The 12,328-nt window shown below is 43.3% G+C and overlaps 1 protein-coding gene across 1 annotated transcript in view; it reads right to left on the bottom strand.

The window, feature by feature from the left end:
- The window catches only part of LOC8026027 (zinc finger protein 658B), a 107,870-nt gene extending 97,771 nt beyond the window's left edge, over positions 1-10,099 (bottom strand). The window contains exons 1-9 of the mRNA XM_040217771.3: positions 9,919-10,099; positions 9,554-9,591; positions 9,404-9,449; positions 9,239-9,291; positions 4,728-4,776; positions 3,658-3,704; positions 3,121-3,166; positions 2,038-2,122; positions 647-809 (exon numbers count right to left, since the gene is read on the bottom strand). Coding sequence (XP_040073705.2) covers positions 647-809; positions 2,038-2,122; positions 3,121-3,166; positions 3,658-3,704; positions 4,728-4,776; positions 9,239-9,291; positions 9,404-9,449; positions 9,554-9,591; positions 9,919-9,997 — 606 coding nt within the window. The 5' untranslated portion in view covers positions 9,998-10,099. The remainder of the gene's footprint in view (positions 1-646; positions 810-2,037; positions 2,123-3,120; positions 3,167-3,657; positions 3,705-4,727; positions 4,777-9,238; positions 9,292-9,403; positions 9,450-9,553; positions 9,592-9,918) is intronic.
- Between the last annotated feature and the right edge of the window lie 2,229 nt (positions 10,100-12,328).

Raw genomic sequence — 12,328 nt, 5'->3', positions numbered from 1 at the left:
CCAATGAAGAGCAGTGTTTGAAAAAGGTTCTTCTCCGTATCTTGCATGCGAGCAGGTATGGCCGGAGAACGTTCCTGACGCCACCAGTGTCAACGTATCCATGGGCAACGGAGAAGGAGCATTTTCAAACGATGCTAATTTTGCGGAAATTTTCGCGAATTTTATGTTTACCTTAAAAACCACAATAGAATCACTTTTCACCGCAGGTTATGCATATACAATGTTACAACTGTTCCACCACTCATGTCCATAAGGCGGGCAAAGTGCGGGAAGTGCCGCCCAGCGCACACTATGAAAAGGAATCAGGTTTTCTAGCAAGCTTGTCAACCGACTTTGATCTGATACTATTGAACCCAACAGCTTGCCATTTGGATTGTCTCAGATCGACTCAGGACGGCAAGTTTAAAGGCTCGCCCAAGAGCCTGCCACATGGATCGTCTCAAATAGACTTGGAACGGGAAGGTAAAAGACTCACCCAATGATCTGCCATTTAGATTGACATGGAACGGCCAGTAAAGAGGCTCATTCAATAGCCTGCCACTCGGATTGTGTCGAATTAACTCGGAACAGCAGGCTAAAAACCTGACCAGATGATTGGCGTTTTGGAATGTCTCAAGTTGGCTCACGGCGGCAAGCTAAGTCTCACCTTTGAGGAAAAGATTCTGGAGCAGACGTCGCAGCGAACGCAACGTTGGAGGTGCAGGCACAGGTGTTGGTTGAGCGTGGTGCCATTCTTGAAGAACCGGCGGCACAGAAGGCATTGCTGGCGAGATCCACCATGCAGACTGTCGTGGTGCAACTTCTCTTCCCTGCCCCAGTCAAAAACAGAAAGTTGCTGTCACGGAGGTAGGAAGCTTCTGGAGACGACACGACGCCACCGGAAGTGAAGCCAGAAGTGTGGAGGGACACGCCCCCAACAATGACCAAAACCGGGAGAAGCTATTGGACGAAAAGGAGAGCTGACTGAACAGCTGGTTTGGTCAGCTCTTCTATTCACCCAATCGTGTTGTTGTTAAATGACAACCGCAAGGTTTAACCCAATACAAACTGTTTATTAGTTTAAATCTACAACTCAAGCTTCGTTAAAAACAGAGAAAAGTTCTTTTGCGTGGCGTCCTTCGTGGCGTTCCTTTTCAATCTCTCCCTGTCGTCCCTTGATAATTTTCCTTCTCCTACTCCGACCGACGTTTCAGATTCCACTTCTTTTCCCGGTCCGCTTTTCGCACCCTCAGATGGTTGATGGCGGCGGCCAGACATCTCGTCTTGCTCAAGTTCGCCCGAGCTGGTGTAAACAAGACGTGAGGCCGCGGGCAAAGCTCAGTCCGTCAGGTGACAGTCGAGGTTACCCGAGCATCTACGTGCTTTCCTCGTGCTCGTCTCTTTTTTCTTTGTGTGTGCTTATTTTTCGTCCTGTCTGTTTACGTTCTTACGCTGCCCCGTACCACGTGAGATTTATCGCCATCTCGTTGTCGGTTTTTCTGTTTCTTGCATTTCCGAGTCAGAGTTCAAACTTACAACACGCGTCTCTTGGTTTTGGTCATCGTTGGGGGCGTGTCCCCCCCCGCACTTCTGGCTTCACCTTTGGTGGCGTCATGCTGCCTCCAGCTTTCTACCTCCATGGTTGCTGTGGCGTCCTTGGTGACGCTACGGAAGCGCGGCCGTGCCAACAAACGTCCCAAACGACAACACTTTTACTTCAAAAGCGCAACAAAAATAAAAGTGCAATACCGACCAATAATATTGGACGACATGCTACTGCCAATGATGATTATGAGGCCAATGTTGGCAAGGTGGAATCGAGACCACAGCTACCACGAAAGTATGACACTTGACGGTAATTGATTTAAATTTAAAAAAGAAGCCTCGAAACAATGTGCTTAAATTTTCTGCAGTTTTTACAGCATTTTTGTGAAAATAACTGGCAGCAAAGGGGTTAAAAACTACACTTTAATCCCGAAATTAGATTTTGTTTTTGCAAATTTTTTATTAATTGTTATTGAAGTTTATGTAATTCATCAATGATGCAATAAAACTTACCGCAACAAGCTGAAAAAGCTGCAACGATGGCAGTAGTGGAGCTCGGACTTTGGAAAAGGCACAATGTTGCCACAGAGATCGGGCACTGAAATATTTCAAATACATTTGTGTCACAAACAGTGCATTACAAGTGAGCATAAATCAAAGCATCCCAATGACGTCATCACAATTGAAAACTTTTCATAAAACAGGATTCTAGTTGTCTTAGCTGTGAGAGAAGATAATCTTTCAAAATAAAAACGGAGGCACTAGTGCTTTTCGTTCAATAGAATTCAGTACAGACATTCAATTAAGAAAATCAAATGTAGCATGTGGAAGTAACTGCAGCCAGAAGAAAGTTCTACATATCAGGAAGTGAAAATGTATGTTAGGTGCCAATTCTAACTATTAACAGCACATGTCTCCCGACATGCCGTTGCCCGCTCAATCCACTCTGCTTCTGTTCCATTTAGAATATCGGTATGTGCATTGCAATAGTGTCGAATCTGCATATTTTATATCCAAAGGTTTTTTTGTTGTTTTCTTTTGTCCCCATGACATTGCGCACAAACCACACTAGCAATAGCTCTGAAGGGAGAGCTGACATGTCCGAATAAAAAGCAAGATTAGTATAAGACACACATTTAATGTACCAATATTGTTAACCTATTTTATGTTGCAATTACACGCAGAAAATGTACAGCCACATTTAAAAACCTGTAAGCCTACGCTTGTGAAGGCCAATCACAGAAAGATCACACCAACGTTTGCAACTGCTGCAAAAAACAAAACACACAGTCGAGGCCTACGCAAGAAAGTGCATCTTGACGTTTCATCAAAAAAAATTTAGGTTTTTTAGGACAATCCAGAATTTCCAGAGCATTCCTTTTCAACTTACGCCTGCTTAGCTTTGCTTAGATAAAACATATTGTAGGCGGGCTTTCCATGCATGACCGCAATAAATTCAAAACTGCAGCTCCAGCTGAAATAACTGATATCGATGAATCACAATAATGCAATGTATTCTTTGAGAGCGGCAACCCGATCTGCAAAAACATGGCCTTTATCTTCAAGATACGAGGTCAAAGAACCCAAAATGGTCACCTTCTTTTTGAATGTGAAGTCTTCCATGTTCCTGGCTGGTCAACACCTGGAAGGAAAGTCCACTTTAGAATTTGTGTTGCCGCACAAAACGCACGCAGATTTTTGCAAAAAATAAAACGGAAAGATGCAAATCTAAAACAAAACAAAACAAAATTTTCCCCTCATAATGAAGTCTAAAAAATTTCCTAGAACATGCACATAGTGAAACATCAGTCAGCTAAAGGACTGATGTTTGTATAAGCCACTTTAGACAGCAAACTTGAAATGAACAAGGAGCTAACAGCAATGTTCTGTCACAGTTCCGTCAACCTTGCCTATAGTGCAGACACACATCCAACTTTTCACAAGTATAAAAGATCCTGCTAAAACCTCCATATGCTTTACGAGAAGAAACAAAATCGTCTTGTACAAGAACATTAAGCTCGACTCCAAGACAGAGATTGAAAACTAAGCCGGCGCCAGGTGTAGTGACACTTGAATCACTCGAGACAGAATGTAGGCAACAATTGTGCGCATTTATGAAATGGTCAAACTCACAGGACTGCTCGTAGAACTCCGCAGGCTGCACGGATATGCCGCAACTTCTGAAAGACAAAGTGACACGGCTTTAAATTGGTTCGAGAGCAATACAATAAAAGCCGCGCTCCCTGTTCCTGCACCACTGTGGCGAAAGCAGTGGCGATACAGAATGCATTGCGTATGTTGCTTCGCAATGACGTCGCACAGAGGAACTTCGTACACCTTTTACGCCTTGAAAGCACATCGTTGTGCATAACATCTCCGAGAAAAAGCCCCGACAGTACTAGCGCTCGAGCGGGAGTGGAACGCAAAGTATGCGTCTTTTATGGCCGCATGCACCAACCTCGAGCCTGCCATTTTGCGTCCCCTCACTTTTTCCGAAGCATGTGCTCGTTCTTTTCTTCCTCGCTTTCTGCATACGCACCCACCCCATGTGCAAGAGCGCGTGCTGCTTTACAACATTTCAAACCCACTTTTCCCACGTGTACTGTCAGCAAAGTTGGAGCATATTTGGATTAACAACTGGGAGAACCCCGGTTCAAAACTGATTGCTTCTACTCTTTCCCTGGTATAGTGGATAAGTTTTTACGTGACTCTTATATACAGGAATCTACATTCAAGAAAACTATTAGGAGCCAGCTAGACCATTACCTTTCCGTTTTTCACCAAGAAACCCCAATAAACATCCATCGGTGTCAAAAATACAAAAATAATTAAAGCCAAAAAACATTAATAAACAACCGTTGGTGTCAAAAATACAAAGTCGGTTAAGACTGGAAAATGTACAGATTTCTGGAAATTTTCGCTCCAGCTAGGACTGTTTCTGTTGAGAGCCTAATCTCTTAGGCAAACTTAGTTTTTTTATGAGAATTTGTTTTACCGAAACTCCCGTTTTTAGTGTCCGCCCAAAACAAATCACAAAAATACACAGATATCTGAAAAACGAGTAAACACCGAAAAACATCTGCCGCTTTTCCTTATAAATAAGAAGCTGAAAATCTATGGCCTATATGTAACATATTTTATGCTAAAACAGATCTAACTAAGGACACCACTGCAGCGTACAAAACGTAAGAACCACAACTTACGGAAATTGGCGACGTCGTTGCGAACAAATATTTTCCCATCGCAGAACTCCTGGAATTTGGTAATACCAACAAATGTGACTAGCAGTAAAATCTTTTTGCTACAGCACTGCTGTAACAAATGTAAAGTCGTTAAAACAACTGCAAGCAACCGACCTGTACATTCTAAATCCCAGCATAAAAAAGTGAAAATATTGCCACAAGAACACTCCTTGCACCTCTAATATAACTATAATCACAAAATCATAAAAAAAAAAAGTTTTTAGCAACCAGTTACTGGTTACAAAGGATGCTCGAACAGCCATATCAAGAGACAAATTACATGTTCACGAGCACTATATCGAGGCCAATGTTTGCGTGTGGCCCTAAACTAAAGAATAATTTTCCTTTTTAAACAAAACCCCGAGACTGGGGGGGGAAAAGGACAACACAACACAAAGTCTCAAACACAGCTGAAATTTATTGGACAGAAGATCGTGGTTTTATAGGGCACAGGGGCCGGAAACCAAAAAGGAATGAAAAAGGGGGAGGATGAACTTCTTTTTCCCGAACACACAAGAGAGGGAGGACATTGACCAACAGAAAAACTGGTACTGTTCCAGTTCAAACAAAAGGGGGGAGGGGAAGATCTCTTAACCCACCTCGGTGAGGTCCTGATAACTTCACAAAGAAAGAACCCCTGACATTCGGCACTCCCAAAACAGAGGGGCAGGGGTGAAACTTAAACTTGAACAAACAACATCCTACACAGATATAAAGGTGACCTCCAAACAACCAAATTTGTAGAAATCTTTTCAACTCCGTGTCCGAATTAAAAGACTGTCTATTTACTGCATTTCCATGGCTAATAATAGTGAGGGACTCTTTTTTACCAAGCGTTTATGATCCTCTCTCTCGGTCAACATAACCGATGTGGAATTCCAAAGAGGTACACAATTATTACATTCTAACACATGTTCTGACATTTCTGAATACTGATCTTTGTTTCTAATACAATGTTTGTGTTCAGTTAAACGATCATTCAAACACTGCTTCGTTTGTCCAATGTAACATAACCCACAGGCAAAAGGAATCTTGTAAACTACGCCTGACACACAATCTACATCTTTTTCTCTACGTTTTTTGGTACATCCAGTTTTGGCCGAGTTGAACGGGGTCAACCGATTTAGTTTGAAATCATTTCTGAACACAGTGCTAATGCCGTAGCGGTTGCTGGCTGATTTCAGATTATGAGAAATACAATGGAAGAAAGGGAGAACAACACGCCTGGCAGATTCACGAACCTTTGAACATTTCTTCCTCATATTAACCCGGTACAACAACTGTCTGAACACATAATCCTCGGGAAAACCTGCCACGCTGAAACGGGTTAAAAGGCGTTGGATCGCAGAACCAATGGAGTGCGAACAAGATTTCCTAAGTGCACTATCTACTAAATTCCTGACTATGCCAGCCTTGATATTCTTTGAGTGACAACTTTTGAAAGGCAGGAGCGGTTTGACTTCCGTTTTGCCATACTGCCAACACAAACTGGAGGGTGTTTCTAGCTGTATATCTAAAAACTGCAGGCAGTCATTTACAGGTCTTTCTACTGAGAATTGCAGCTCTGGCGACTGTCATAGATTAAGTTTTCTACCAACGCTGACAGTAAAGAATCGGTAGTGCAGACCAGGATATTGTCTACATAGCACCGTAAGAGGATGACACCTGGAGAACAGTTTTGAATGAGACCAACTAGACGCATATCCAAAAAGCTAAGGTAAATCTCCGAAAGCACTGGGGCCACGGCCGAACCAATACGAATTTTTTGTTTTTGAATGAAATCTTGACCATCATATTCCGAACCAATACAAATTCCTTGTTTTTGAATGAAATCTTGACCATTGTATTGGTTCGGCCGTGGCCCCAGTCCTCTCGGAGATTTACCTTAGCTTTTTGGATATGCGTCTAGTTGGTCTCATTCAAAACTGTTCTCCAGGTGTCATCCTCTTACGGCGCTCCAACTAATTAAGAAGCTTTCTGACATCACCGACAGCAAAAACTGTTTTTCCTTATGCATGGCTCTGGCGAGGAGAATATCGCGTCACAGCAGAAATAAAAGAAAGCAAGGCTAAGACAGGGCTCATGAAAACAAACACTCCAACTAATTAACAAGTTTTCCGACATCACAGACAGAAAAACTGTTTTCCCTTATGCATGGCTCTGGCGAGAATATGACGCGACAGCAGAAATAAAAGAAAGCAAGGCTAAGTTTTGGAATGCGGTAATATGCTTTATGCATTGAACAGGGGATGCTGAGAAGAGTGATTTGTTTGTTAATGGGCATCACAAACTTGCACGTCTGAAACCGTCACACGTGGAGCAGCGTTCCGTTTCTGGTATCAAACGTGATTGCAGGAAATGAACAAAAAAAATGGCAAAAATTAAGACACTGCCTTAAAGGGGAACTCCGTTTAAATTTAGTTCTTGAAAAAACAATGGTGTCCTCTGAAAAACAATGGTGTCCTCTACAGTATTACCTAGGAAGACCAGACGTCAAATATTATGACTTAGTTCTAAGTGTTTCTTAAACGGTCCAGCTAAGCGGGCAAATTGAGACGCAACCAATCGCACAGTTAAGGCTACGGCGTTGGCGTAGCCGACATCGAGCTAAACGTCATCAACATTGCCCCTTTTTGGGGCAATGTTGATGACGACGAATGCGCCAAGCGGGCAAATTGAGACGCAACCAATCGCACAGTTAAGGCTACGGCGTTGGCGTAGCCGACATCGAGCTAAACGTCATCAACATTGCCCCTTTTTGTTAGTATTCACTTCTCCGAGAAAGCGTCACAGGTGACGTCAGCATATTTCCTTTCGGCGCTTAGCGCTGTCCACGTGATTAGTGTATGCACCTGTGCAGCGCACTTCCTGGGAGTCGTCTGACCCTCCCATTGTTTCCCGCATCACAACCGCTGTCGTCTCACCGTTAATGGTTATTTTCTCAGAGTTTCGTTCACAGTACGTGCACAGACTGATGCTGCAGTTGTGCAGATGTCGTTAAATGTCATAGACACCAAAACATGGTGAAGAGAGTGCTGCCAACGACACTTGTACCTGGCACACAGCCGCCCAAAGGTGGACTGCCCCAATCTTGCCGTCGTTGTGTAATGGATCACATGACATCCATACCATGTGATAGCCATGTTTTTGGCAGCACGAGGCCAATGTTGCCAGACGAAGCCGAAGTTTCGGTTTCGATTTTTTGCTCGTGTTTAGAGTTAAGATTGAACAGTATATACGGTGCCTGAAGTCACCAGGCTCAATCTAAAATGGACCGTAAAAGTCGACGCCTGCACAAAGCAATCTCAACTTTTTGTCAAAGGAATATTCCACAGGTCCATTTTTTCTGGTAAAATTATAAAGCGTAGCTTCCTCTCTTTTATAGAAGAGGGCCGAAAACTTGCCAGAGACAACGGTGGGCAGGGACGCAAACGACTGAGTCGAGCATCGGGGTGCATTTGGCACATATATTGACAGATTGCGCTACCTCCTTATCAAAACTGCTCGCGACGACCGTGATTTACTAAAATGAACATGAACATAATATTTTTGTAGTGTACCTTTGGTTTAAAAAATCCATATGTGCACCAAACGCTTCCCGCCACTCAACTCATTCGTCTGCGTCGCCGCTGACCCTGGCAAGCTTTTTGGCCCTACTTCTTACAAAAAGAGAGGTACGCTTTGTAATTTTACAAGAAAAAACTGACCTGTGAAATATACCTTTGACGAAGTTTGGATTGATTTGTGCAAGCGTCAATTTTTACGACAACTTTTAGATTGAGCCTGGTGACTTCAGACACCCTATATATCCCATTTTTTGTGAAGGAAATAATGTAGTGTCTTATTAATGCTTTCTAATGAGAAATCGCTGATTATCCCGAAATTGAGCGCAGTTGCCCTTTAACATGGGCCAAAGCTAAGACACCAAGAGCTTGAGATGGGAGATGCTGTTTCACACTCTCCAGACCAAACAAAGAAACCATAGCACCGCCACACCAGATGGTATGGAATCAAGAGCCAGGAACAGCTAGGAGACGCATGCCCTAGTGGTGGTGTCACGAATCCCACACTTTCAATTGTTTTACGACGTAGAATCTACTCTTTTTTCGAACGTGGAAAATGTTTCTTCTTTCCCCGCTCTTCAGCACTACAAAAGGAAAATGCTCAGCAATGAGTTTTTTATGCAAAGCCCTTCTGGCCCAACCCGGTGAGCTCATTCTCTCCGAAAACAGGGAAACACGGTTTGTTCAAAGCTTCAGGGCAGGAGGCCTATCACGGCACCTTAGGCTAGGCTTGACGCCTGTCGAGTCATTAAACAGAGGTCGAGCAACCAAGCTCGCGCTGCACATGAAATTCCTTCCGTAGGAAGAATTTTGTTCCATATAATCTGCCGTCTTGGGAAAATAAGCACTCAAGTCGGATTGGTGCACAAGTAGAGAAGGTGGCTACCCTACAGGACACAACTGACTCACAGTGTAGGTCTGGTTGTGGCACGTCTTGCGGATTACAGGGACACTGGTGCTGCCTGAAAACATTGCATGCACTTTAAGATCTAGAGCTCGTAGAAACTATGGTAAGAATGCAACAGTCTCAACATTAGACCTGTGGCATTCAGTGGTAAGGAAAAGAAAACTTACTCTTTGGTACGATAATACTGTCCACTACTTTTCCGGGCTGAGGAGTCTGAGGAAGATGTGTCAGAGGCGATGGTTAAAACTTCACAAGCCTATTCATTTTCATAATTTTTTTTTTCTCTTCTAATGTGAATATAGTTGAAAGAACAATACCTTTTGGCAGCAGCCCACAAAAAGGGTCACAAAACCACCTGTAAAGAAGACACCAAGACGCGAGCATTATTTAGATCGCTTCAGTTTAATGTCACAATGTCAAAGCTAATCATCTCGATCACAAGCCAGACACACTCAGGTATACCGATGACAGGGTGCAGTGCTTCTATGCACGTGCGAGGCGACCGACACAAAAACATGTTTGGAAATTAGCGCCTGAGCCATAATCACAACAAACCGTGGTGAATAACAGCGAGGCGGCAACATTAAGGGGGTCATGGAGTAAGCCTAAAGTCCAACGTTCTTTGCTAAAGGTCACCCAACTCGTCGACACTGAGCGGCGGTTATATCAGTGCGAATATTACCTGGCGGTAGGCCGTTTGGAAATACGACATCTGCGACGAACGGCTTCGTCGCTAGGTCGATGAATATTTTTGCGGGCATTGCGCGCTTAATGTTTTTGTTCACATGCCGCGGCAGCCTACACAGAACAGCAGAAATCGAGCATTTGGTGCGTGAGTAGCTCTCCGGATTCACGCTAGGGGCGCTGTCAAACATATATGCGTGCGATACAACGATAACAATGTGGTAAAATAATTTATTTTGTTTACGGAGATAGTGTCCCGACTTTGTTCCATTTGTTACTTCACTATAGTCCAGCTTATTTGATATTTATAATATGTTCAGAATATATGTTTGCTTGAGACAAATGGCGATGAAAACTCTTAACGAGAGTCAGTTTCGGTTTCGGTTCTTGTAGCAACGCTGCAGTCATTGCCTATTTTCTTCGCTTGACGAATCGAATGCGCCAAGAGCGCGTGCACGATTGACTCTCATAACCCCCCCCCCCCCCCCCCCTTATCTCCTAACAACGCCAACAACCACAGCAACCGCTCGTCTTGCAAACATGTAATGTAAACACTCGATAGATAAAGTGGGCTTGCTAAAACGAATTGGCAACCAATTGACCGTTCCGGCGTTAATAGCAAAACCAATATTTTTTTTTTTTTTTGGTATTAGAGAGGATTGACGGTATGTGGTCCGGGCACCAGTTGTCCTCAGAATTTCGGAGACATGAGGATAAAAGGGTAGAGGGCGATGAGGCAAGGAAATTCATTAAACAAACAATTCAGGCAGCATTCTCATAACTTGAAACGAGATATTGGACAGAACACAGACAGCAGCACGTCGAAAAACGAAAACACAGAAGAGACAACTCAGACGAACAAAAAGAATAGGGTAAAGCGGAAAACAAGGTCCAGTCGCGGAACCACAACAGGCCCAAATAACACCAAAACTAAAAAAAAAAAATAAACTAGACAAAAAAAAAAGCAAATTAAAATTAAGGAAGGTAACATGACCAAATAATTATGAGGGGAGATTCACACAATGCCTGGAAACTGAGCAGGATGAGGTCACGATACTATAAAGGCAAAGCAAATAAGGATATATCATAACATCATACCGCCCATGACAGTATACTGCGGTCCTGTACTTGGAGGTAAAAAAACGAGTTGAAGAATGGGCAGAAAACAGCCATATTCTAGGTGAGCTACAGAATGCGTTCTGAAGCGATATAATTAAGGCTCCCAGACAACACAGAGTCATCCTTATCACATCCATAGTACGTCTTTTCAGGATGTATAGACGCTTTGCGCACGTGCCACATTGCAGCCGCCATTGCTGACCTTCTCTTGTCTTACCAGATGCCGAGCCAGTGAAGCGGGCGTTGACGAGACTCCACAAAGGCAAATGCTGGGGAGCATTTGCCTTACACAGTAGAATTTACAATGGAAATAACCTGCCCTGTTGTGGTAATGATAAAGTAAAGTAAACGTTATAAGAGGAAACAAAATTGAAGGTCGGTTATGGCGGCGCCCACGCACAGCTGCTGCAAAGCGTCTATAGGATGTCCCTTGCATATCCCAAACATATGTTCCTGTTTGCTCCCAAATATATATTCTCTTTGAAGCACCGAAGAATGCCCCCGGGAGCTGCCAGGGATATCTCACGGGAGCTTTTTAGGGCTTCAATAGGACGCTCTGGGACGTCGTATCCCGTGCTGGGAACTGCTGCTGGAATCCGTATCCGGTGCTGCTGGAATCCGCGTAGTCGTATCCGGTGGTGCTGGAATTGGCAAAAACATGCACGTTTTAAATTCCACCTTTGCCTTTCGAGGTTCTACGGTCAAACTAGCAATTGTGCCAAGCGTTCTGCAGTTCCATGAAAGGGATTCAATGTATAATACATAAGTGAAGTCATTCAAATAAGATCCACATTTATTAAATCTGATCACTTCATAAATTTCAGTAAAAAATTCACAAGGTTTCCAACAACAAAAAATACTGTGAATGCGGCAACGTTGCTTAAAGGCCGACGTACACTTCGTGTTTTCCACTTTTGCCCGCCTCTCCCTTTTCTATATCCCCTCCACCTTTTACCTTCCCCAACTTGGCTCCCCACGCAGCTTAGTAGAGGGGGAGCGCTAAGAGGATTTTCTTCCTTGCAGAAAAACAAGGTTGTACGTCGGCCTGCCTTTAATTGCACAACACTAGGACATGACTTCAGTTAAAACTGACATATCGAGAATAAACACGACCGGGATACAACCGGAGCATAAGGTTTTGCGTGCTTTAATATTTCTAAGCAATAAATTTTTTAATTTCTAAAAAAGAAAAGGAAAGGAATAATGCAAAAAATAAGTACACGGTGCCCAGTGGCTAAACAACAATAAACATATCAATCGTGTCACAAGGTAATTTTGAAATATATATA

The sequence above is a fragment of the Ixodes scapularis genome, unplaced genomic scaffold (assembly GCF_016920785.2).
Source record: "Ixodes scapularis isolate PalLabHiFi unplaced genomic scaffold, ASM1692078v2 PGA_scaffold7__128_contigs__length_106722199, whole genome shotgun sequence".
Lineage (NCBI taxonomy): Eukaryota > Metazoa > Arthropoda > Arachnida > Ixodida > Ixodidae > Ixodes > Ixodes scapularis.
The sequence above is the reverse complement of the archived record's forward strand: the minus strand, read 5'-3'. Positions and strand labels throughout refer to the sequence as shown.